Genomic DNA, 27375 nt, shown 5'->3' with positions numbered 1-27375 from the left:
TGCTTCTCTTATTATGCTGCCAGATCCTAGGAGAGATTTTTGTGTTCTCAGATGTCCTCACCTGTTCAGAGCTGCTCACCGTGTCTAGGTCTGCATTGCAGCCCACAGGTAGGAGGGAAAAGCCAGAAGTTCCATATGTAACTTCTCATAACCCACGGTCAAGTCTTCAGTCACAAAGACACACCTGACAGCAAAGGACACCGGGGAGGGTCGTCTCTAATCGGGTGGCCTTGTGACCGGTTAAAACCGGGGGCTCCTTTTCTGTATAGGAAGAAGAATGGTTTTAGGGGAAACTTTAGCAGCCTCTGCTTCAATTTGCCCCCCTGGATCTGTGTGTACTCTTCTTCCCACACACACAGCACATTCCTCCCATCCCGAGACATCAGAGTCTCATCCAGTTAATGTTGGCATCTAAAATCTAAGGTTTCTGTGCGATATGAGGCAGTCAGGACGTGGTTCCTCTTATTTGTAAAAGCTGTGAAAGAACAGTCAAGTCCTCCACTCCCCACCTCCCAAATGCAACATAGAAAATAGAGTAGGAGCCATTTCAAACTCCTGTTTGAAAAAGGAGAATGAGAAATACGAGCGGTCGTTAGATCATAACGATAATGGAATTCTGCCCAGCAGGGATGGCAAAGACGTCTGGTAGTCACAGAGCAGGAGCTCCTGGCTATACCTTGGTTCTGTCACTAGAATCCCCTTGTCCATTTTCCTCCATGGCTCCCTGCTTTGCCTTCTAGGGGATTCTTTATCTGTTTCCCACTGTTACTGCTTTTAAATCCAGCTTTGGAGAACTTTGGAGAAAGCTGCATAGCTTAAGAACATGTTTCCTGAAGGTATAGGTCTGGAAATCTAGTGATTTCTTTAAGGGACCAGAAAAGTCCCAGGCTTGTACAAGTCAAGCATGCGGCAGTCCAGACCCCTCAGAACTCAGCAGGCTTCTGGTCTGTTTGCTTCCAGTCAGTTCCAGGTAAAAATAACCACTGCCAAACATCTCTTCTGAGTCTGAGCTTTTAAGTCAGTGGACTATGGAGTAGTTACTGGTCTTTGCTTGTGGTCAACCCATCTTTGCCTCATTTTAATGGCAACAGTCTTGAGACTGTAGCCTAAATCTGATCTTTATAAATGAACTGATGCTCATGTCTGGCAAAGAATTCTTAACTGGAGAATTTCTTGGAGGCTTTGAGAGAAATTCTTACCTCCTGCTTTTCGGGTCCAGAGAAATTGGTTTTTCCAGTCCCACTGGGTCCCAAATGTTTTGAATCGCAACTAGTTCATATTGTGGAACTGAGAATGTACACCCTTATGCTATATTTATTTCTGCTTGCACGCTGACCAGTTCTTGCTTATTTTCATCTTAACTCTTGTAGTAGCTCATTAAAAACATCAAGGAGCCGTCAGAACTCTGTTTCTCACTGTTTGCCCTAAAGGCACAAGTTCAGATGACACATGGCTTGTCTTACAAGTTATTGATGTTCTAGCAAAGATTTTTTGCCGCAGTAATAACAAGGATTACCAGCTTGTCAGTCTGCAATTTTATTTTCTTACCATTTTCCCTTGCCAGCTGCTAAGCCAATGAACGATTGTTGATCATGGAAACTCATATCTAAATATCATTTTCTACTTTAGCTCAAGTCCAGGCTAAGTTGCTGTAAAAAAGAGACCCAAAATACAGTGACAGGCCTGGAGACAGAAGTACAACTTTCCTGGCATGATAATCCCAGAGCAAGGGAAGTAGTCCGGTGTGGTAGGCTTTGTTCCACTGGGTCATTTCAGGACCCAAGTCTTTCTGTTTTGTATCCTGCCATCTCCTACAATATTGTCCTCACCCACATGGTAAAAACAGATTCCCCGTTAGCAGGTCATGTCCCAGGCTGCCGGAGGGGGAACAACGCAGAAATCTTAGAAATTGAACACACAACTTCTGCCCACATTTCATTGGCCAAGTTTTAGTTACTAGCCCCACTTAGGAGCAAGACAGTCTAGGAAACGGGGTATTTAACTGGCTGGTCATGTGACCAGCTAAAATTTGAAAGGTTCTATTACTAAGGGAAGAAGAGAGTGGCAGTATCAACCACTGGCATTAAAAAGCAAAGTGTTCAGTGAGTTCCCACATCCATCCAGTAATCCTGGTCATCACTGCTCATCTCCCATGCATTTTTCCTAAGTCTGTGTTTGTGTATATACAAATACAAATGTACGTTCTTATTTTCCCCCTTTCATACAAAAGGTAGCATATTATACATGTTATCTGCACCTTGCCTTGTTCATTCAACAATATATCTGGGAGATCTTTTCATATTCATACACAGAGACCTTCTTCACTGTTTATTACAGTTGTATTACAAAAGAACCATGCTTGCTTTATCAGGTCTCTTCAGTTCAGTTCAGTTAATCAGTCATGTCCGACTCTTTGCCACCCCTATGGACTGCAGCATGCCAGGCGTTCCCTGCCCATCACCAACTCCCAGAGCCTGCTCAGACTCATGTCCATCGTGTCAGTGATGCCATCCAACCATCTCATCCTCTGTCGATCCCTTCTCCACCTGCCTTCAATCTTTCCCAGCATCAGGGTCTTTTCCAACGAGTCAGTTCTTCGCATCAGGTGGCCAAAGTACTGGAGCTTTGGCATCAGTCCTTCCAATGAAGATTCAGGACTGATTTCCTTTAGGATTGACTGGTTTGATCTCTTTGCAGTCCAATGGACTCTCAAGAGTCTTCTCCAATACCACAGTTCAAAAGCATCCATTCTTCAGCACTCAGGTCTCTTACTTGGTCTTTTGTGTGGTGCTGCTGTACTGGATACCTATGAGCAAGTATCACTTCACACGTGAGCAGTATATGTGTACATTAAGTTTCTAGAAATGAAATTGGTGATTCAAAAGGCATGTGGGCCGGGGTCCAGGCCCAGCTGATCCAGGGTATTTGAAGGGGAGACGGAGTCGGCTACTATTTACATATTTATCAAAGATATAAAGAGTAATAGAATGAAGATAGCTCAGTAGGAAAATTCAGTGGAGAAAAGAGGCTGAGTAGCTTGGTTTACGCGGGAGACCAATAAAACTTCAAGACAAGAAGTTTGCACCACTTACGTAGGCCGCAGGTGCCCTCTCGAATAGCAGAAGGTGCCCCACCCTAGACACCTTCTCGAGTGGGTCTTAGAAGCCCAGGCGTAATTAGTAAGCATGGTGGGTTCCGCGCTCCAGATGGAGACTTCAGCCAGAATGTGAAAAGAATGACATGGGGAGACCAAGCGCTGGTGAGCAAGGCCCATAGCTTTATTTTTAACAGGGGCTTTTATACCCTAAGTTACACATAGAGGATAATAGGGGATGCAAAGTCAGCAGTTTTTGATCCTTATCAAAAACCAGGGTTTCTTTCCTGCAAATTTATCGTATACAAATGGTTTAGGTGATTTACATCATCTTCTGGCCAGAAGGCCTATTAATATTTTATGACTCTTGACAAAGACTTATCAACAAAGACTTGTTTTCTCTAAGAGTAATTATTTTAAGGTTTGGCGCCATCTTCCGAAGATAAAATTGCATTCCTATAGGGCAGATGTGTAATGGGTTTACAACAAAGGAAAGAATTTATTACCTTAAGGGTCTAAAGTTACTAACACCAAGGCCACTACTTATTTTTTCTACATACCAACTGTATTAATTAATACATATTCAAGGATACAATACAGGGGATGTGAAAACTTGGCAACAAGCATTGGCTCATCAATGAAATCCTTTACTAGTTTATTCTGACAGCTTCTAACTTTCTGAGAGGCTCTAAGCTATTTGAACATCTTAAGCTTCCCGTGCCTCTTGAGGCTGGGAGACTGTAAACAATCGTATGCATAGCTGTAGGAGTCCGGGTAAACTTGTCAGGCGAGTTAGAGAGCCATCTGAGGGGTTTGGATTTAAACACTCCTAATTGCCCATGAACTTTATTAATTGGAGCTGTAAGTTAACTCTTTTACAGAGCGAGATGGTGGTGGGGGACAGCCCCCAGTAGAGTCAGAGGTGAGAGCACAAAGCAATAAAGTAGGCAGACTCTGGATTTTGGGGGTTAGATGCTCGAGAATATCCAGGGGGACTCCTGAGGCTCGATCCCGCCTTTGCGTATGCCGAGCCTCCTTCCTCATGACCTTGTCATGAGTGGAATGCCTCACCAGCTCCTGACACATGTGTATTTCTAATTTTAATACTGTCAAATTGCTTTACACAGAGATTGTACCATTTTGCATGCCCAGCAGTAATGCAGGAGAATACTGTTTCCTCACAGCATTGCCCACACTAAAATACAACTTTTGGATTTTTGGCATTCTGATGCATAAAGCACAGTTGTTGCTGTTCTCTAAGTCATGTTTGAATCTTTTGTGACCCCATGGACTGTAGCTCACCAGGCTCCTCTCTGTCCATGGGATTTCCTAGGCAAGAGTACTGGAGTGGGTTGCCATTCCCTTCTCCAGGGGATCTTCCCAGACCAGGGATCAAAACCACATCTCTTGCGTTGCAGGCAGATTCTTTGCTGTCTGAGCCACCAGGGAAGTCCATAAAACACATTATAAATTTACATTTTTCTTAGGAGTGAGGACAAGCTCCTTTTATGTGCTTGAGCTATTTCCATTTCTTTTTCCGTGAACTGTTCCTAGCCTTTGCTACGTTATTTTTTGGTCATTGGTCTTTTCTTATTAATTTCTAGTTCTTTGTATAGTATGGAGATTTTCTTCTTTGTGATATAAATGGAAAATATTTTTCCACTTTTTCATTTGTCTCTTTTAAAACATTATTTGTTTATTTAGGCTGTGCTAGGTCTTTGTTGCTGCCTGGGCTTTTCTCTAGTTGCTGAGAGTGGCGATTGCTGTCTCGTTGGGTGTGCAGGCTTCTCACTGCAGTGGCTTGTCTTGTTGCAGAGAACAGGCTCATAGGGCGGGTGGCTTCAGCAGTTGCAGCTCCTGGGCTCCAGAGCACAGGCTCCATATTTGTGGCACATGGGCTTTGGTGCTCCATGGTATGTAGGATCTTCCCAGATCAGGGATCAAACCCACGTCTCCTGCACTGACAGGCGGATTCGTTACCACTGAGCCACCAGGGAAGCTGCTGCCATTTGTCTTTTCACATTCCTTTTTTTTGTTGTGCAGATTTTTCTTCATTTTCTTTTTTTCTTCACTGAATTCAATACTTTTATATGGCTTATAGATTTTGAATCATAACTAGAAAGGTTTTCCAGCTTGATGATTAAAGAGGGCTCAGGTAACACAAAGAGAAGGACTTGCATGAGAGCGTATGAGGAAGAGAGAAAGCATGGTGATAAAAGCCCAGGTGTAGCCAGGGATAATACATGATTGTGGCAATGACTTCTGTAAAAACTAACTAGACTTGATTTTCTAAAATACTCCATCTATGTTTTATACTTATTTTTACATATCTTAACCTTTTTTTGTTAGTATTTCATCCACAACTCTTGACTTCTCTATCTCCCTAGTCTTTGCTATGATTCTTTTTTTATTAATCAGAAGATATTGGAGAACTATTTTATAATTGTAAAGGATTAGTTAGAAAAATGAGGGCATGTTATAAAATAAAAGGGACTTAAACACGTAACCACATTTTTGATCTTGCTTAGATCATGATAGGATCTACCAACTGTAAAATAACATTTAGGGGACAGTTGATATAATTTGAAAGTGGACTGCTTATTAGTTTGTGTTAAAGGCATTATTATTTTGATGGGTGAGATAATGGCATGATAGTTACATTATTTTTAAAGATTTTATTAGTTAGAGATGCATACTGATGTATTTATGGGTAAAATGTTATAAGGGATCTGCTTTAAAACATTTCAGGAAAAAGAGTAATGGGCATTGGGGAGGATAAAGTATAGCTGTAACAACCATATTGATCAAATATTGACTTTTGTTGAAACTAAGTGGTGGATAATGGGGTCTATTATTCTCTTCTTTCTACTTTTTGTGTATGTTTGAAATTTTCCATATTGAAAAATTTAAAAAGACTAGATAGAAAATTAACATAGAGTTATTACAGAAAACTGAAAAACGGGCAAAGGCTAACAGGTTAAAAACGAACATGATCCCACAAGCCAGACCTATCTGCTGTTAACATTTATATCCTCCTGGTCTTTTTCCCATGTGTAAATATGTACATACACATTAATTTTTTAAAAAAACATTGAGGTCACTCAGTGTCTAAATTTTCTAACTGAAAGATATTTAACCTTTTAATGTATCATGAATAATAGTCCTTATCATCATTCTGGTGGTTTCCAAGCATTTGGGGAAGATCCCCTGGAGTAGGAAATGGCAACCCACTCCACTATTCTTGCCTGGAGAATCCCATGGACAGAGGAGCCCGGTGGGCTACAGTCCACGGGGTCACGAAGAGCTGGACACGACTGAAGTGACAGAGGACAGCACGTAAGCATTTCAGTGTATAGATGTATCACAATTTAACTGTTTCACTGTTTTATTTTTAAGATTTTTTTTTTGATGTGGACCATTTTTATAGTCTTTACTGAATTTGTTACAATATCCTCTTTTATGTTTTGGTTTTCGGGGAGTCATGTGGGATCTGAGCTCCCCGACCAGGGACCGAGCCCACACCCTCTGCCCTGAGGGTAAAGCCTTAACCCCTGGACCACCAGGGAAGTCCCTGCTTCACTGTTTTTGGGCTTTTAGGTTGTTCTTATTTTTCACCCCATGAACATGAATATCCTTATGAACAAATGATTGTTCGTATCCACATACAGATCTTTAGGCCTTGATCCTGGAAATGGAATCATTGGGTTGGAGGGTACATCCAGGGTATGCAGTTTTTACGCAAATTTCAAGTGCCCTTTCAGAAAGATAGTACTGCACCAGCGATAAACGGGAGTGCCTGCTTTTCTGTACTTGCAAGGCCAGAAGACAGAGTGGTTCAGACCGGTCATGAGTGTCGGGAGTGAAGAAGTGTCACTGCTGTGCAGAGGGATCCCTGATGCTTACACTGGGCTCATGATGGCCCGGTGTGCTGAGGGAAGGCAGGGTTAGTCGCAGTGAGTGTCGGTGTGGCCGTACAGCCTATGCCATGTTAGTGAAGGGGCCTAAGCAGCAACCCAGTGTCTCTGGTTCTTGAGAAGAATCCTTGATGTGGCCCAGAACCACAGCTCAGATCAGTAGCACAGACTGCCGGTTACTGTCTCATTTTTATGATGTCATGTGTCGTGGGCAGTTCCCATGGATGCTTGGCCTGTGCTTCTTCATCTCTGCATCATATAGATCACCCTCCTGAATCATCTTTGAAACCCAGCTTATCATCTAAACTCTCAGGCTTGTTTTAGTACTTTTTGGTTTATCTTGGTGTTACGGTTTGATAATCATTCTTGCTCATTGCAAAATCTATGTTGTGTTTAGATTTTGAGGCCTTCATAAAACGGCTGTTTAACACGTATCTGGGAACTGCCAATTTATATGTATGTCTGTGTCCGTTTCCATACTCCATGTCATTGCTTCATTCTGTTCCATCAGCCAGTGGTATCTTAGGCTGTCAGAGGACAGGATTCTGAAACTACCTTTTAGTGTAAGAGATTCTAACTTCATAGTGAGCTTTTCTTTAGACTCTTGGTTTAAGTATAGAGTTTAATGGAGTCAAACAGGTAAGACTGTTAATTGAGAAGCAAATCAGCGAACAGTGAACCTAGAAAACATAGCCAAGATAATAGTATTAAAAATACAACAAAATGCTTCCCACTGTTCCTTTTAAGGAAATTAGGTCCTAATAAAAATACCCTTGAACTTAATTGTCTACATGCTATTTTGTCAGTAATCAAGCTTTTGTCTCTGACATATCCTTGAAGGGTGTCTAAAGTCTGCCATCTTCTCAGAATAGCTGGACACAGCGTGGCCTTCATGGATTTCCCATCTAGACTGTGAACATTTCTAAGAGTGAAAAAAAGGATTATAGGGACTTCCCTGGTGGTCCAGTGGTTAAGATTCCACACTTCCAATGCAGGAGGTGTGGGTTTGATCCCTGGCCGGGGAACTAGATCTAACATGCTGTGCAGCACAATAAAAGAAAACCAGAAATGATTATAAGCACACACACCCTCAGAGTCATTTATTATTACATCACACAACTGCTTCCTTGTACTCCCTCCCAAGTAGAGAGCTATCACTCAGAGAGGAGTTTATTTTAGTAATGAATTTTTGGGGTATACTTGATGATTTTTTGTTTGTTTGTTTGTTTTTAAAATGTAAATTTGCCTAAAGGTCTCTTCCAGGGCTTGCCCTGAATCTTCCCATTTCCCCACTGTTTCCAAGCCTTCCCTGGGCGCCTGGCTACACTCTGCCCATATGCTGAGGAGGAAGGAACCTAGTTTTTGTGTGCTGTGCTCAGTCCCTCAGTCATGCCTGACTGTTCGCAACCCTGTGGACTGCAGCCCGCCAGGCTCTTCTGTCCGTGGGATTTCCTAGGCAAGAATAGTGGAGTGGGTTGCCATTTCCTCCTCGAGGGCACCTTCCCACCTAGGAATCAAACCCATGTCTCCTGCACTGGCAGGCGGATTCTTTACCACTGAGTCACCTGGGAAGCCCGCCAGGTGTTCCATAAGAAGCTGAAATATATCGCAAACTGTCCTGGGCACTTTTTCTGCTCAGCTCCGTTTACACCACCATCATACTGCGGTGGTACTGCTATCTACGGGAAGAAAAGCAGATTTGGGAAAGTTCAGTAATGTCACTGAGCTCTCACGGTGACAGAGTGGCAGCTGTAGCCTTGACATCAGGAGCCATTGGTCCCTCTGGAGCAGGGATGGGTGGGGCGCAGCAGGGTGCCTGGTGGACAGTGCAGATCTTGAATCTGAACATTGCATGACGGCGTTTGGGCGAAGCCAGCAGCGACAGGCTGGGGGCATTGCCCTCCGGTCACCATTGTGCCAGGGCCAGCTGTAATTAGGGAAGCCTCCGCTGGCGCAGTAAAGCTCTATTTTGATTCTTTCATTGTAGTATGATGGAAATTGTACAGTTCTAAGGTAATTTAAATGAACTAAAAAAGTTTTAGTTTTTTATTTTCCCCCTTCTGTTCGTGTCCTAAGGCTGCTGTAACAAAGTACCACAAACTAGGTGATGACTGAGAACAACAGAAATGTATTGTCTCACAGTTCTGGAAGCTGGAAGTCTAAAATCAAGGTGTTAGCAGGCTTGGTTTCTTCCCAGGGCTCTGAGAGAGAAGCTGGTGGTTGCTCCTCTCCTGGCTTCCAACAGTCTTGGCTGTTCCTGGCTTGTAGATTTATCACTCCAACCCTTGACTTGCACACGGGTTCTTGTGTGTGTCTGTGCGTCCAGATTTCCCCTTTTACAAAGATACTGGTTGGGACTTTCCTGGTGGTCCAGTCATTAAGATGCCACACGTCCACTGATGGGGGCACAGGTTTGATCTGTGGTTGGGGCACTAAGATCCCGTATGCAGCACAGTGTGGCCAAAAAATAAAAACCAAAGACACCAGTCATACTGGATTATGACCGCATTTTAAATTCAGCCTCTCTTACACTTTCAGTAAACATAGTGCTAAATGGTACCCATGGGCCTCCTGTGCTTGACCCCAAGGCAGGATTGGATTCGCCATTAACCAAATGGTCCAGGGCCTTAATGTAGCTTTCTTGGCTTTGGGATCAGTTGACAGAATTACCCACAGACAATCTCCTTGTGCAGGATGGGGTTGGGGGAGAAGAGGTCTTGTGCTCTTTATTACTTGGTTCAAACATAAGCCCTCACGACCTCCAGTAGTTGTCTTCCATTATGTGAGACGTTGAAGAGTACGCTGCTTCTTATTCTTTGACAACAGCAAAGCAAGAAGACAAACTTGCTTTCTAAACAAAGACAAACTTGCTTTGAAACATCTGTGGTCTTCCAGGTTTCCCCTTCTCATCACCAACAGCCATTCTCTGGGAAGCATCCTTCGCTCCAGAACAATGGACATTAGTTAATAATAGTCTGTTAATTCCTCCTGTTTCCCATGAGAAGGAGCTTGTGTCCACACCACTGTCAGGGAGTTTCAGAGCCTATCTTAGAGCTTTTGCTAAGGAACTTGTAACATTGAAGGAAGTGTCCTAGGCAGCCTCTGGAAGGGAGGCTTTTAGTTTATCCAGGCTTGTATTGCTGCCCCTGGGGCCGGGGAGTGAGTGGCAGGGCTGTGGTCCGAGCTATTCTCACTGTGCGCATGTCTCGTGCAGACATCAGCTGGAGACCCCGGGTCATTACTCTCACCTGGCTGCCTTCTATGAGGACAAGAAGGGGGTGCTCCATGCCGGTCCGGGGAGAGGTGGCAGCCTGCCCCCCGTCTACTGGCTGCCTTCCATCCACCGATACATGTACCCCGAGATGAAGGTAGGTCAGCCAAAGTCTCACGCAGTCCTGGGCTTGGGTCTGGGGACAGTAGTTGCTGATTGTTGTTTTCATGAATAAGGAAATTTATGTCTTGGGCTAACACCCAAAGTCTGCTTTTGATAGAACAGGATTGTAACCTCAGCATTTGGTTCTTATTTAAAACATAAGGCAGGTTATCTTAACGTGCTTTCTAATACTTCCGTAATGGCGGTGCAGAGCCACATGGAGGGCCCAGTTGTGGTGACTCCTGGGGTGATGCGTGGATCTGATTCTCGTGATTGCTTCAGTTTTAAAGGCAGACAAGTGAACTAAAAATGAAGCATTTCCACAGTTGAGATATTTCTTAGTTACCGTATTTTTGATATTACTTTACTGTGTATTTTTTCTGAATTACTTTGTACTAGAATATGTTTATTTACCATTAACCAAAGACCCAAGCAAGCGGTAGGAGGGTACAAAGAGACTCCCCCTTTCCCTCCTCCCCCAGCTCTGCCCTTTCCCTCCTCCCCCAGCTCTGCCCTCCCCCTCCTCATCCCCCTCCTCCTCCATCTGCCTCCTCCTCCTCCACCTCCTCCCTCTCCCTCCTCCCCTCTTCTTCCCCTTCCTCCTCCTCCATCCCCCTCCTCTTCCACCTCCTCGTCCTCCTCCATCCCCCTCCTCCTCCCCCTCCTTCTCCTCCCCCTCTTCCTCCATCTCCCTCCTCCTCCTCCATCTCCCTCCTCCTCCATCCCCTCCTCCTCCATCCCCTCCTCCTCTTCCATCCCCTCCTCCTCTTCCATCCCCCTCCTCTTCCATCCCCCTCCTCCTCTTCCTCCATCCCCCTCCTCCTCTCCATCCCCCTCCTCTTTCTCCACCCCCCTTCTCCTCCACCCCCTCCTCCTCCTCCTCCCCCTTCCTCCTCCACCCCCCCTCCTCGTCCACCTCCTCCTCCATCCCCCTCCCCCTCCTCCATCCCCCTCCTCCTCCTCCCCCCCTCCTCCCCCCTCTCTCCATCTTCTACCCCTCTCCTCCTCTAACCCCCTCCATCCCCCTCCTCCCTCCCCCTCACCTCCTCCCTCCCCCCTCACCTCCTCCCTCCCCCCTCACCTCCTCTCCTCCCCATCTTCCACCCCCTCTCCTCCTCTAACCCCCTCCCTCCTCCTCCATCCCATCTTCCTCCTCCATCCCCTCTCCCCTCCCCTACAGGTGGCCACAAGATACTTCAGTGGAAATTTCAGGCTCCCTGGTAGAGAAATTATACCGTGACTTTGAGAGGACTCTGAGAAGTATCTTGGAAGAGGCATTTGAGGTATTTAACTAGGGGAAAGTGAGGGATGCTAACTCCAGGCTGAGAGAAGGCATGAGCCACAGTGGGGGCCGTGGTCCAGCACTCTGTCAGCACCTTCTGTGAGTTAGACGTTCTGCTGACTCGATCTGTATCTGTTGCAGCACTCTTTAAAGTGGATTTTTTAAAATCCATGTTTTACAGATAAACCAACTGAGGTTTTTAAAGGTTCAGTGACTTGCTTAAGGCCTTACAACTAGTAGGAGATAGAGCCAGGATATTAACACAGGCCTGGTGCCAAGGCCAATGCTCAGTCCTCCCACTCCATTGCCTGTGGGGATGTGCATGAGAAACCACAGGGCGAGTTCATGGGTGTGAGAAGACTGGTTTGACTGTGACGAATATCAGTGTCATCTGGCCAGGAGAAAAAAGTGGAAAAATAGGTTGCAATCAGATTGGAAAGAACCTTAACTGTTAGACCATGGTATTTGAACCTGAATAAGTACCAGTTAGGGTCTCGTTAGGAAAACACAAACTATGCCAGGTATTTCAGACTGATTCAATACAGAGAATCAGTAATACAGGAATTGGAAAACCAAAGTCACAGAGAGGTAACAGAATAACCTAAACACTAGAAATACAGACAGTGGCTACCACCCTATGTAGTTATCTGTTGCTGCATCACAAGTTGCCCTCAAATTAATGGTTTAAAACAGTGAAAGTCGCTCAGTCGTGTCCAACTCTTTGTGACCCCATGGACTATACAGTCCATGGAATTCTCCAGGCCAGAATACTGGAGTGGGCAGCCTTTCCCTTCTCCGGGGGATCTTCCCAACCCAGGGATCGAACCCAGGTCTCCCACATCGCAGGCGGATTCTTTACCAGCTGAGCCACATCTCTCAGTTTCTGTGAGTCAGGGCCCTCTTGCTGGGCCCTCTGCAAGACTGTAGTCAAGGTGTCCCTCATGACTGGGGGCTTATCTGACAGCTCGACTGGGGGAATATCCACTTGTGAGTTCACATGGTTGTTGGGAGGATTGAGTTCCTTGAGGCCTGTTGGACTGAGAGCCTTGCTGACTTTTTTAGTGCCTACGGCAACAAACACACACGTTGAGTCTCTCCAACATGATGGTTTCCTTCATCAAAGCCAACCCGTGAAAAAGTCTGCTGGCAAGGTGGAGGTCACAATCTGTTGTATTAATTGTGGAAGTCACAGTGCTGTAGTGTTGCCATGTTCTGGTGGTTAAAAGCAAGTTACTCAAGAGGAAAAGAGGATTGCATAGATAGGCAGTAGATAACCAATGAGTGGGGGAGGGGTTGGTGGTGTACCTGGGCTTCCTGCCATGCATTCCCAGGGCTGGAGTAAGAAAGAGGGGAAAGTGACAGGAAGTGACATCTGAACTGCAGGAGCTCGGAGGAGGGGCTCTGCGGAGGTGGTTCTCAGACTGCTTAGGGAGGCACCACCTGGGCGTGGTGTGGGCAGGGATGCCAGGAATAGCTGGAGTCTAGAATGGAGGTGTCCTCTGCCCCTGGAGAAATACCAGCGGAAGCTGGATCCTGAAACTAGAAGCTTCCTCCTGCCCTCCAGTCTCCAGTCACTGCCCGCCATTGGTAGAACCTAACAGGTAGCCACGGGCATAAGAGTCTAGGAAATGTAGTTTGAAGATTTCCCGGGCATGAGCTGCGAGGCAATAACTAAGAAGCTGTCAGAGGATCATTAGGGCAGTTCTGGGCCTGTATTGATGAAAACCTACTTTCTTTCTCTTCACTCCTAACTCTGACCCCCTTTTTCCTTCTGAGTTCAAGGCTGTCTCCAAACCCACAGGGAGGTGACCAGCATCTGACCTGGCTGCCCTGTATTCCTCTCCCCAAGATGCCAAGAAGGGGACCAGAGGGAGAAAAAGTGAAATCGCCTCTATTTTTTGCCTTATTGTGGGCAGCTCATTAGCAGACATGTTAAACCCTGGGAGATGCAGGGAAAAGGGTACTAATAGGTTGCAGGTAGAAATGTGAACAGTCTTCTTTTAAAAAAACAATTTGTTAGTGCCTTATTAAAATTCAAAATATTGCACCCTTTGATCTGATAGTCCCACTCCTTAGGATCTGTCTTCTCTCTGTTAACCACCGGCGTGTCATGATGTCTGTATGAGCGTGTTTAATTCAATATTGTTCAGAGTGGCAGACAAATAGAACACTCCGTATATTACACAGCCATTCGGAGTAATGAATTAGAGCATAACCAGTGGACGAGGGATGCTCTACTAGGAAGTACTGTGAGAGAATAGTAAAGAGCTGAAAACTATGTGATGTCATCACTTCTGTAAAATAATCACTGCCTTGGGTATGTACAAACATGTAGATATATTCATATATGAATATATATACATATATGTATCCACATACATATATGTATCCATGTCCACATACATATATGAACGTGGGAAAAAAACATGGATGGTTGTGATGTAGGTTATTAACACGTATTACCTTGGGGTGAGGTGGGTTTGGAGGGACACTGCTTGTATATGTAAAAGAGGAAAAGACCAGGGGTGGGAAATGACAGTACTAATGAACATGGTATATTTGATAGCCTATTCAAATATATCACATATGTGTACATACGAAGAAACTGTTATGTAACCTTTCTATTGAAATATAACATGTTGCAACTGGTTGAAAAGCTGTAAGTTTATAGGTCAATGAATTTTTTTACAAAGTGAACAGATATATAAAGAAAATTTTAAAATAAACTTATAAAGTAGAGGTCAGATCTTAGAGGGAAGGAAAAACCTGGAAGGTGAGAGGAAGGCAGGATTGATGGAGACCTCTCTGAGAGGCCCAACAGCAGCTAGTAAATGCTCCCCCAGGGAAATAAGGAACTGAGAGAGAAGTCGGGGGACTGAGCCCCAGGAGTGGATGGATTTCCTAGGGGGATGAAGGTGGAAGGTGAGGGATGAAGTGTGAATCCGAGGGACCTACCAGCGACAGTTAGGGAGTAAGAAGAGGATGGGGTGCCTGACATGAAAAGTTGGAGGGAAACCTAAAATTAGGAACTGTGCAAGTCCAGAAAAGAAGGTTCTCTGTAAAAGCTCCAAGGCCAGAGAAGGGAAATGTGTTGAGGTGAAAGCACAGAAGTCTGTTGTGTCCTGCAGTCGGGGTGCAGCCTCGGGCCGCGTCTCAGCAGCTGGGCTGCTGCCCATTTGCCCTGGCACAGGCCCTCCCCCATCCCCCAGCTGCTTGTTCCCAGAAAGCAGCTTGTTCTCACACCCCAGGGCCTCTGTGCGCCCTCCTGCAGCCCCCTGCCCCTCTTTGATCACAGCTCTCATCAGGCTGGTTGCTTAAGCGCTTGTGTGCCTGCTTCTTCCACTGGCTTGTAAACTACACACTTTGTCCTGGAAGTGAGCTTCCAAAACATTCACAGAGCACTTGGCTTGAAGCCTGGTGTCTTGTCAGTGACAGTTGTGTCATGTGGCTTTCCCATGTGCCAAGTGTTGCACACGACTTTTCTCAAGTGGTCCTTCTAGCCATATGAGGGATGTGATGGAATATCCCCATTTTACAGGTAAAGAAAGTGAACCAGAAACGTGGGCTGGCTTTCCTGAGGTCTCCCTGTCAGTAAAGGGCAGAGCAGAACCCCGGCCTCTGACTTCCCCTGGGTTAGACAGAGCTCATGCAGTTGCTCCTGGAATATGTCTTAGCTCCTCTGCGCGCCTGGGAGGCGACCCTCAGAGTTGAGAGGGGCCCTGGCATCTAGCACTGAGAGGAGGCAGGGGTGGAGTTGGGACAAGGAGGTGGAGTTAGGCATGGGGGTGGGGTTATGTGCAGGGGGTGGGGTTATGTGTAGGTGAGTGGGGTTAGGTGCAGAGGGTGGGGTTAGGCACAGGGAGGTGGGGTTTAGGTGCAGGGGGTGGAATTAGGTGCAAAGGGTGGGGTTTAGGTGCAGGGGGTGGAGTTAGGTGCAGAGGGTGGGGTTAGGGGGCAGGGGGGTGGGGTTAGGTGCAAGGATGGAGTTAGGTGCAGGAGGATGGGGATAGGTGCTGGAATGGGGTTAGGTGCTGGGAGTCCTTGTGCCAGTGGGGTAACCTGTAATCTGTTTCCACATGTCACTTCCCACGGGAGCTGGTTCCCTGTATATTTGAGGTGTCACCTAGGACAGTTAGTTCATCCTTTCCTTCCTCCCTGTGCTTAGTCACTTTGGGAGCTGAATGGTCTCACTAAGGTGTGCGTCATCCCGGAGAGACTCAAATATTACAATCCAGCTTCTCTTCCTCTGCACCGCTTCCCCAGATGAAGTAGTTAATGATCCTAAACTCTCACTTCGGTGCATTCGGGGAGCTGCTACATGATACAATTCTAGTTTAAAGATAAGACTTTCAAAGTGAAAAATACCGTTTTATGTAGAAGTACCCATCCCTTAGTGTATCTGTTTAGTTATACCTTAGGTCATTTTTGGTGGGGAGGAGTAGTTAGCACACACTTATATTGCATATTTTTCACAATATTTCTAACAAGTTATTCCTCCCTCCCCCTCACCCACCTCTGTTAATTTTTTCAGATCACACACCCAGCTGGCTGCATGTCTCAATTTATTAAGTTCTTTGGCGAACAGATCCTCATCCTTTGGAAATTTGCCTTACTTCGAAAGCGCATTTTGATATTTTCTCCCCCTCCAGTGGGCGTTGTATGCTATAGAGGTAACTAGAAGCCAAGGTCAGGGACTCTGCCCAAGCTCCCTGAGACAGAAACTGCCCCATTCTTTCCATTGTTGACCAAGGTCAGAGAGATTGATCCGTATCAGGGGCTCACTGCTTTGAAGCCCTGGAGGACCGCGGTTGGATTGATGTCGTAGAATGTGGACTCTGGCAATAGGGAAGATGGATCGGGTGGCAGATGAGAGAAGGGCCTGGATTAAAGCAGAGAGGATGGATTCCAGATATAAAAAGAGAAAGCTGGCAGAGACTGGTGTCAGATTGGGTTGTAAGGTTCTGATGTGTGTGTGAGGTCAGGGCGGAAGAGTCTAGGATGACAAGGATGGTGGGGGGTGGTGTGATAGAGTCCACTTGGACACTACATGTGTGTGGTGCTTTGAGACCTCGAGGTGGACGCTAGGCAGTGGTCTAGTTGGGTCAGGACCTTGGGGGGCAGCCTGGGCTGTCTGTGCCGCCACTTGGAGAGAGTGTGAATCAGGAGGGATGTGTCAGCTTGGAAGATGCTGGCCCAGGGAGGTGAGCCAGAGGAAGAGGAAGACAGAGGAGCCTGAGGGGCACAGACAGAAGAGGGGAGGGGACCAGGAGAGGCAGGGGTTGCCGTGGGCAAGGGTTCTGAGAAGGGGGAAGGTCACTGGTACCACATCCTAAGCAAGATCTCCTGAGAGAAAGACTGACCCGTGTCTGAATGGAGACCCTAGTGATGCTGGCAGCCTGGGAGGTAGGGGGGGCAGGCTGGGAGGGGGACCCCGGGCGCCCTCACTTCCGCTCTCCCGCCAGTGTACTGCTGCTGCTGCCTGGCCAACGTCTCTCTGCCTGGCATTGGGGGCACCGTGCCCGAGTCCAAGCCTTTCTTCTACGTGAACGTGGCCGACATCGAGACCCTGGAGGTAGAGGTGTCTTATGTGGCCTGTGAGTACGGGGCCCGCCCATCCCTGGCACCCCCGCCTCCCCGGGGTCCCTGGTTCCCTGTAGGGCCACCCTGCGGGGGGTCCCCACCTCCTGAACCCCAGCTCCCGCAGGCACCACGGAGAAGATTTTCGAGGAGAAGCGGGAGCTCTACGACGTCTACGTGGACAACCAGAACGTGAAGACGCACCACGACCACCTGCAGCCGCTGCTGAAGATCAACAGCGCCGACCGGGAGAAGTACCGGCGGCTCAACGAGCAGAGGTGAGGCTGGGGGAAGGGGAGCCGCCCCTGTCCAGACATCCGAGGGGCTCTGGTCCAGCTCCGCTGCCTGCCGCCCTTTCCCTCTGTGCACATTTTTTGCCCATCTGCCCAGGGAGCGGGGGTTGAGGAAGCTCCCCACCTATACTGATGGGCAGCAGGCATGCCTGGGCTGACTCCTTTCTAGTGGCCTCTAGAATCTGTGAAGCCCGGAACAGCATGCTGGTATCAGGGGTGGGATAAATGGCTTCATGGCCTCACCCCAACTGTATGACAATTAGGAAAGGCTGTCCCTCGTCCTGGATTACCCAGGGCCAGGCCCAGCCCTGGACTCCAAGCCCTGTGCTGCCCCTTCTCTCCCTGCCTTTGGCCGGGGCAGCGGTGGGGGTGTTGCTCTGGGTTTTCAGCCTCCTCCTTGAGAGGCAGTGACCCATGCAGATGCCCGCCCAGTGACCTAGCCTGGGGCCTGGGGGTCCTTGTAGCTGCGCCAGAAGCTGATGGTCATCTCCTTCCCAACAGGCAGATGCTGTTATATTCCCAGGAGGTGGAAGAAGATTACAACCCTTGTGAAGAGGACCTCTTTGTGCTGTAAGTCAGCCTGGGTGGTAGTCATGGGCCTCCCTGAGGGTCCCTTAGCACTTGACGGCTTTAGCCTGGATCCCTCCTGTGTTGGGCTTTCCTGGTGGCTCAGCGGTAAAGAATCCGCTTGCCAGTGCAGGAGATGCAGGTTCGACCCCTAGGTTGGGAAAATTCCCTGGAGGAGGAAATGGCAACCCACTCCAGTATCCTTGCCGGGGAAATCCCATGGACAGAGGAGCCTGGCAGGCTACAGTCCATGGCGTCACAGAGTCAGACACAACTTAGCAACTAAACAACAACTACCTCTTGTATTACGTGCTGCAGTGCAAGGATGCCCATTATTGCCCTTAGAGCTGGGTTCCACAGAGTCAGCCTGAGCCCCAGAATGCTGTTAGGGGCACCCAGAAGAGTTCAAGAGCAGGGAAAGGTTATTAAGAGAAATGGGAGCCCCAGGAGTTGTCTTCCTATTGGTCATTTACACCCAGATGTCCGCTGCATACAAGCTGTCTCTCAGGATGTGGGGGCTTGTCATCCATTGCTGCCTTTGAATAGAGCACTTCCTTGTATGGAATATTATGGGATCATAAAAAACTTAACTCTTGAATTGAATGACATTTCTTTCCCCCCAGAGCAGTTGTTGGTCGGGATCAGAACCGTGGCCTCTATACCTTTAAGGCACTGATTTCATTCATAAACAGCTGTGTTTAATAGTGCCAGGTGATAAGAACAGAAATGTAATTGGACCGGAAACAGTTCTGCCAGCTTCCTGTCTTGGGATGGGGAGTAGCACTTGCAGTTAGAACTGTTTCTGCCTTTGAGCATCTGCCTGCAATGTGGGAGACCTGGGTTCAATTCCTGGGTCAGGCAGTTCCCCTGGAGAAGAAATGGCCTCTCACTCCAGTATTGCCTGGAGAATCCCATGGACAGAGAAGCCTGGCAGGCTACAGTTCATGGGATCGGGAGAGTCGGACACGACTTAGCGCTGGCTTTTGATGTTGCAACAAAGGTGCAGAACTTTGATTCTGATCAAGTGTACTTTCTAATGCACACCTGCTGTTGAGATGTAAAAGTATCTGGGAGCTGAGCGGAGAGCTGAGCAGAGTCTCCTCAAGGCTTTTGAATCTCTCTTGAATCTGAAAATCCTCACCGCCCAAAGCTGCTTGGGGCACTGAGCACCTTGCTCTGTGGAATACAGATGAAAAGTCTAGACTGTTACGTTATCAGACCATATCTGAATACGGCTCATATATTCATATAGAACTATAAGTCAGTGACACTCAGATATGCCCTGTGCAAATTAAAACAAAAAAGCCATCGAAGTATTGATTTCTAACATAATTCCACAGTGGTAAGAGAACAGACTGTACGATTTCAATACCTTTAGACCATGAAATTTTTGTACCTCGTTTTCCCTGGATATGTTCCAGTGTCTCCTGGTTTATAGTCTGTGGGAACTTGAATAGAATTTGTATCTTACTGTTAGGTGAAAATTGTGTAAATCTTAATTACACTGAATTGGTTCATAGTGTTTTTCCGGTCTACTATATCCTTCTACTTTTCTGTCTATTCATTCTAGTAATTTTTGAGAGTTTGATATTGAAACTCCAACTAAAAATCTTAATTTATCTACTATAAAAAGTTATCGTGATATATAGTAGAACTGTATGTGAGTTCCACGTACATACAGTTACACACAGGAACTATATTTAAGCTTCACCATAGTGGAACTTTGTCCTGTATTTTCTAGGTGTCCTATAAAGCCATCTAAGGAACACAGAGTTATACACAGATGATGGTGAGCTGTGGAGAACTCTGCCTCGCTCCCCCTCCTACATCACTGCCTGCCCCCGGGGCTGGCTTCTGACTCCCCAGTGCCTGCCCCAGTACCTCTGAGCTCCACCTGTTTTGTGTGGTTGGCTCAGGGGCTGGAGAGTCATTTTAAGAGTCCTTCTCTGTGTTGGGAAGGCTCACCTCCTGTCACTGGCTTTAATTACCCATCCAGGACTTTGAAGGTAGATTTCAGTTTCTCACATTAAGTCTTGACCTCAGAACTGCATTATCAGGTGTCTGTCTGTCTAATTTTTCTCTTACCTTAGGACTAAGCAGAAAGAGAGGAACATGGTTCATGGGGCCTCTCTCTACAGCTGTGTTTAAACCTCTAGTAACCTTCACGACTGAGCGACTGAACTGAACCTTCCTATAGATTTCTGGCAGTCAGGCCATCACTCACTCAGAGATTTTGCTAATCATAGAATGGCTTAACACCAGTTCTTTGCTGACCTCAGTGGCACTTGAGTAACTCTTTTCACTTTTATCCTGTTTTCTTCTTTTAAAAGGTTATCTGACTTTTGAAACCGTTTAAATGTATAGGAAGCAAAACAGTGTACTTTTGGTTCCCCATGTGTGGCTTACTTGGTAAACTTTTGTGTCTTTTCTGCCCTCTCTTTTCCATGTCTTGTCTTGTGAATGCAGGTTTTTCCTTGAGCAAAACAACCGGATATTTCAGACTTTGTTGGAGGTGTCCTCCAGTCAAGACAAAACTCTGACAGCCGAGCATGCTCGGGGCATGGGTTTAGACCCCCAGGGAGACCGGAGTTTTCTTATGGACCTGCTGGAGGCCTACGGCATCGACGTCATGTTGGTCATTGACAACCCCTGTTGCCCATAGGAAGGATGAGCCGCTATCACATGGGGATGGCCTGATTTCTAATTGCCACATAGGAGTATTTATACTTCCAACAAATGTAATTTTTGCATCTCCTTTCTTCCCTTCTTCCCAAGAGGTAAGATGAGAGCACCTTGATTTTGGAGGTCGTTGGAAGCTACCATTTTCCGAGCTGCTGCTGGGTTCAGACTTAGGAGTTATCACGGCAGCCTCTCTCGTCTCCTCATGATTGACTTAAGGTGATGGGGTGAAGGCCACCTATCACCAGGAGCTCTGGACACCCTGGCTGGACTCTTGGGAAAGTCTGTCTGGTCTCTGTCATTTGATGTATCAAGAACGAGACCACTGTCCAGTGGGGCCTTGCATATCCATCTGCCCAAAGCAGAAGCTAGACCAGATGGCCTTCCAAGGTTTTTATCAGTTCTGGGAGTCTTGTCTTGCGGTCAAATTCCCTTTCTGGTTTATTAGAGTAAATCTGTGTTTTCTCTGTTCATGTAGAGACTTCAGAGTGGGACAAAGGATGTTTCTGTCACCAGGTATGAAGCTTCTCTAGACAGAGGACAGGGAGAGGTGGCTTCTCAGTCAGCTGAAAACTAAAACTGTAAAAATGAAGCCTTGAAACCTTTCTCTAAGTTAACAGTGGCCGCTCCATGTCATAGTCTTGTTTCTCTGAATCCCCTCCTGGGACGGGCTGGCACATTCCTCTGGGCTGATGTCAACAGGAATATGTACCAGTTAGGAGCCTTTATAAACAAACTTCTCTTTAGCAGAGGCAACATTCCTCAAGCTAGGAAACTGGGACCAGAGAAGTACCAGACTTGTTAGCAGAGGCGGCAGTGCCTGTACCCAGGGGAGTGGTTGGGAACCCCATGTGTGAGTGATGAGTTGCTCTGCTGTGCAAGGAGCCTTTATAAACAAACTTCTCTTTAGCAGAGGCAACATTCCTCAAGCTAGGAAACTGGGACCAGAGAAGTACCAGACTTGTTAGCAGAGGCGGCAGTGCCTGTACCCAGGGGAGTGGTTGGGAACCCCATGTGTGAGTGATGAGTTGCTCTGCTGTGCTCTGGAGTGCTTGGACCTGGGATAGCTCCTGTCGGCCCTGCCTGTTCTGTTTGGCTGGAGTGTCCAGTGGGTGTCAGCCTAGGTGAGATAACCATGGTTTGTTAGAGAAGCCGGCTCCTGTGAGTTGAGTGGAGGTCTTCTGGGCCAGTTCAGGATTTTGACTTGGGGTCCTAGGTTGTTTGTGACATATAACTTCCTCCCCTTCACTATTCCTGCCTGGCTGTGTTATTGGAATAGGTGTCTGTGTATGTGTCCGGGACCAAGTTCCAGCCAGGCTAGTGTCAGAGAGAAATAACTTTCAAATGGATGGATCATGTGTCTTGTCTCGAGACTAGCTTTGTAGGGCTTATTGCTTTATTCAAAACCATTCTCACTGCAGCTCCCTGATACAGAATTCAAGATTAAAGAAGTTCACGTGTGGAAATGCAGACATTGACTAATCAAGGTAGTGTCTTTTATGTAAATATATAAATGTTTGGGCATTGAAATGTAAACTGTACATTTTTCTCCTCTGTGGGTTTAGCTATTTCAGTAATATATTTGTTTACAGAAGAAAAAAAAGAATCTGTTTAGAAGCTGAAGCTTCACTGCCTTTTTCCTTGAAGAGTGGCCATCTCCTCTTGTTCCTGGAGAAGGAGCAGCCTTTGTAACTTGGGTCAAGTAATGGTTACTCTTAGTATTATCAGAAGGTTCAAGGCTTTCTAAGTTGGGATGGGCAGTCAGAAGTAGGGGTGGGGTAAAAGGAAAGGTCAGGTTCTCTTGGAGGACACAGGTAGGCCCTTGTTCTGTGGAACTGGGGAATTTGTTGGGCAAATACTCTTTGTAAGCCCTTCTGCTCCAGAGGGCTTCTGCATGCGAATGCTTTCGTTTCTGTGCTATTGTTAACTCCAGGCTCAGACCCGCTGATGTAAAGGTAATCAGATGAAAATGAGGTTCCTGTGTTTCTCTTTGAATGGCGGGCCCAGGGTTCCACACCCCTTTTAACTCTGTGCACTTCTAGGCAGCCGTCCATCTGGCATCCCCTGGGCTGGGAGTGGCCCTGGGAGAGGGTGCACCCATATCGCAGTGCCACGTCTGAAGTCGAATGCAGCCTGTGTTTGGCTGACCCCAGAGCAGAACCCCTATGCTCCCCTTCACCCCCTCCGCCTCCCCAACAGAGTCCTTTGAAGAGGATACCCTAGTGCTGGTCCTTCCCTGCATTGCCAGCTTCCTGGTGAGGCCAGGAATCTAGCGCAGCGCCCTCTGCTGGGCTGCAGAGCACGCTTCTACCCTGTTTTACCCTCGTCACTGTCATCCCCAAGGAGACATGGATGGAGTTCATCTTTTGAAGGCTCCCTCCCACGCCTCCCCCCACCCCTCCTTCTTCCCCAGTCTCTCAGGTGAGCAGCACACCAGCATCACTTGCTGCCAGGTCTCTGAAAGGAGAATTTGTTGGCGAGGTACCAGGCAGGGCTCCCTGCACAGACACAGCAGAAGCTAGAAGCCACCCAGACCTACTTTTGTGTCACTATGGAAATACTTTCAGAGAAACCATCTGCTTTTGTTTGGAAGTCACTGAAGAATGTCCTTCTCTGTCCTCTGTAGAAACAGAGCTTATTATAATATTACTGTGACCTTCAGGAGCTGGCTGGGAAACTCAGGTGTGGGTACTTAGATTGATGGTGACCTTCTGTCCCTCTCGACTCTTAAACCTCCTCCTCCCAACCCTATGCCAGCTGGCTTGGTCCTTTTGGGGAACTTTAAGCCTGATCTAAAGCCAAGCTGTACGTGTGTGTGTGTTCAGTTGCTCAGTCATGTCCAACTCTTTGCGACCCTGTGGAGTGTAGCCCACCAGGCTCCTGTGTCCCTGGTATTTTTCAGGCAAGAATACTGGAGTGGGTTGCCATGCCCTCCTCCAGGGATCTTCCTGACCCAGGGATTAAACCCCCGTCTCTTGAGTCTCCTGCACTGGCAGGTGATTCTTTACCCGCTGAACCAAGCTGTGAGCCATGCCCTAAGCTGGAAACATTGCTGACTTGAGATGTGGGGGCCACTGGGTCATCACTGGATGAAGTTAGGAGAAATTCTATGTGGTCAGAGTCCTTGTGGGCCTAGAATCCAGGCTTGGAGTTTGCTGATGTCTAGTTGGATATGACAAAGTTCTGGAAAAATGGATTTTTTTCACTTGTGCAGGCTTGGCAGATGGTACTCTTCAGCCTTTGGGACAATGTCCAGTTGTCCTCTGGATTAGGACTCTTCTGAAGGAATCAGAAATGATAGGACTTATCTTTCCCCAGACCAGAAAGTATAGGCTAAATAACAGTTCTGAATTAGCTTTGGCTTTTGCTAAGCATGAAGCACCCCTTAGGCCTGGCATAGATCCCTTCTAAGGTAAGTGCCCATACAGTCCTCAGTAAGTTGTGATTGCTGTGGATTAGAAGGCTGCCTCTGTCATTCATCATGGCGTCGTGTCTTCCATTTGGCTGGAGAAGGGAAGCTGAATTCATTGATAGAAATCATTTAGCCTAGGAATTTGCATTTATAACTTGTTTGTCCCACATGAAAAAGCAAGATGGGAAATTTAAGTATAGCACAGGGTGCAGATAATTCTCAATACCACATGTGAAGAGTCATCGATCAGTGTAACTACCTGTTTTAGCTAGAAGATAAAGGTAAAGATAAATGAAATCATAGCTGAACCAGCTTTTCATTCTGGTGGTTATGAGGGCAAACTTGCTATTTGTCTTAATACACTGAAAGCCCTTCAAACAGAGTAAAAAGGATGAGCTTACTCACCTTTAAACCAAGGCCTTTGGGGAAGCTTTTGCAAAGGGCAGTGATGTGAAGTTTTTGTTAACCTTTTAATGGCAGTACAACAACCCTCTAGGAAGAAGGGAACCTCAGGAACTTGTTTTTGTTTTGAAATGAAACTACCCAGGTGGCGCAAGTGGCAAAGAATCCACTTGCGTCTCCTGCTAATGCAAGAGACGTGGATTTAATCCCTGGATCAGGAAGATTCCCTGGAGAAGAAAATGGCAACCCACTCCAGTGTTCTTGCCATGGACAGAGGAACCTGGTGAGCTACAGTCCATGGGGTTGCAAAGAGTCAGCCCTGACTCTGGACTGCTAAATCAAAGAAGGAAAAGAAACCACAGAGCCCAGGGAATGAACTGAGGTGCTTTCTCCCGTCCCAGGAGGATCATACTCACAGAGGTACAGGAAGGGGCGGGGTGGAGGGGGTTGCTGCTGAATAAGACCAAGCGTTCAGCTTGACAATGAACTTGCCTTGACGCGATGACAGTTCTCAACCAGGCAGGAAAGGTAGTAATATGGGGACCAGTGTGTGTCAAATGGGCTCTCATCTCCCCGGTAGGCTCCTGGCTGTGGGCCTGGACTCTGAAAGGGCCAGTCCTCGGTCTCTTCTCTGCACTCCTGCTGTGCCTGCATGTAGTGCCCTGTGTTGAGGCTCCCGTGTGCCTGGGGTCGCCTCAGCAGGCCAGCCCACCCCTCTCCTTTCAGGAAAGCCCTTTTGTGATTCAGGTGTAGGGGAAGAGGAGCTCAGGGCTCCTTTTACTCCCAAGTCAAGGATGGATTTTTTAATATTCCATTTGTATTACTAATATACCTCTGTTCCCAGGAGCTACTGGAGGGCCGAGTGTGGTGGAAAAAGGCTAACTGTGAATTAAGTTAATGTTTTTCTGATAAGAAATGGAAGTTTATTTTTATATTGGTATGACTATGTGATGCATTGAGGATGCAGATGTTGAAATGGAAGGAAATATCAAAATGATAATCCTGGAAGAAATGGGCAGTATTACCATTTGGAAGCAGCTGAGACCCCCTTTTGTTTGTTTTTTATTTAAATGTTCTGGTGAGTGAATAAGGACTGTCCTGTGAAATCTAACAGCCTTTTGAGGAGATAAAGTTGACAGTCCTATGGAGGATGACATACAGTCACCAACTTTAAGTAAGACTCCTGTACGAAAGGGGGTGAATGTGATCAGGCTGATTGCTAGGCCTCTTAACTAGAGGGAGCCAGAGGTAGTTTTATAACTGTCACTTTAGCTCATTTTTTTGGAGCTGGAATACAGGGACTGTTAGATGAAACTGCACATTTAGAAAGGAAATAATTTTCTAGTACTATATAGAGAACTGATGATGGAGAAGTAAAGCCCTGCTCTCATCTCTTTAGCATTTATTCTAGAAGCTCAGCACTGAATGGGCTTTTACAGGTAATAGGATCTCAATTCAGGAAATGTATTTAATCACCATAAACAGATGGGTACGAACCACCTCTCTTTGCCATAGAATGCCTCTTTACACTAATGGTACATCTGTTTTGCTAAGGACAGTTGGGGGATGCGGAGGTGGGGTGTAGGGTTTTATGAACTAGCCAGAGATGATCCACAAAATGAAAAACCCACACACTGGTCACTGAGTTATCGGATTGTCAACATATATTGTTGACATTGGAGTGAAAACTCCTTCCTTTGTCCAAATCAAAGATTGCGTTTCAGTCTAGCCCTCCAAGACCAGTGAGGAAAGCTGTAGGTTCTGTGCTTTTGATAAGACTGGGTAGGAGACCTGAGGGGTATGGGGTCAAGGAAAACAAAACTAACCTCCTTTGTACATCTCAGGCTTGTTGGCTGAATTTTTTTTTTAAATCGGTCTGACAAGTAAGTCTTTTCTGAAAAAGAAACTTGGGAGAAGTTCTGTGTTTTCCAAGTGTAAGATCAGCATAGCCTCCCCGTCGCCTTAAATGTCAAACCCCTATTTTGATGAATATCCCAGTGTAAGAGTCATAGCAATAAGAGAAACGGAATCTAGTTTTGTTTCTTTAGCTCCTAGGATGAAATTAGTAAGACAGTTGATACATCTCCCTGAATGTCCTGCATCTGGCTCTGCTGTTCTCTCTTCGGTGGTAATCATTTAGAAGGCCTAAGGAAAGCTGGGGTTCATCCCAGCGGGCACATGTTTCTTGAACTGATTATGTTCTGTGCTACAGATAACATCTGTGTATATCATATCTGTATATATCTGAACCAAGCTGTATGCAGAGAGGTTGATATAACTATATTTACAGAAAACAGTTTTTACGATTAAAATTCACATTTTAACATGAACACGTGTGCTGCACTCCTTTGTGATGGGAAGGAGTGGCAGCCGCAGGCATGAGCAGAACGTATGGTGCTGACCTCACTTAGGGTGACGATGGAGGCTGCGCGGTCTGGATACACTCCAGGTAAGGGAAACTGAAGTTGGGAGTAACCATCCCATTCCATCAAAAAAAGTCAAGACTGCGTGCTCTCAGTCACATCAGGCGACTTCAGGAGGAGGACCCCATCCAGACCAAAGCCTTTTTGTTTCACATCTTCTTCCTACTAACGTTCACTTTAAAACATTATATACTGAGATGTACACACACGTCTTCTTTTTAACCTTTTGTGCAGTTACTTATTTTAAAGTAGTATAGAGTCAATTCCTAACACTGCTAGCTCTGTGTTCTAAGCCAGGTTCCTACCTTCCAAGTGACGCAACCATGTATTACCTAGCTCCTCGGGTGGTGAGAACACAG

At 46.6% G+C, this 27375-nt stretch overlaps 1 protein-coding gene across 2 annotated transcripts in view; it reads left to right on the top strand.

The window, feature by feature from the left end:
• The window catches only part of DENND11 (DENN domain containing 11), a 52254-nt gene extending 25331 nt beyond the window's left edge, over positions 1-26923 (top strand). For both annotated transcript variants that reach the window (XM_010804612.4, XM_024991195.2), the window contains exons 4-9: positions 10223-10376; positions 16195-16333; positions 17126-17257; positions 17368-17518; positions 18035-18103; positions 20567-26923. In XM_010804612.4, the coding sequence (XP_010802914.1) occupies positions 10223-10376; positions 16195-16333; positions 17126-17257; positions 17368-17518; positions 18035-18103; positions 20567-20762 (841 nt within the window). In that variant the 3' untranslated portion in view covers positions 20763-26923. The remainder of the gene's footprint in view (positions 1-10222; positions 10377-16194; positions 16334-17125; positions 17258-17367; positions 17519-18034; positions 18104-20566) is intronic.
• Positions 26924-27375: the final 452 nt, after the last annotated feature.

Source organism: Bos taurus, chromosome 4, assembly GCF_002263795.3.
Source record: "Bos taurus isolate L1 Dominette 01449 registration number 42190680 breed Hereford chromosome 4, ARS-UCD2.0, whole genome shotgun sequence".
In the NCBI taxonomy this organism is placed as follows: domain Eukaryota; kingdom Metazoa; phylum Chordata; class Mammalia; order Artiodactyla; family Bovidae; genus Bos; species Bos taurus.
This window is presented reverse-complemented; position numbering and strand designations above follow the sequence as displayed.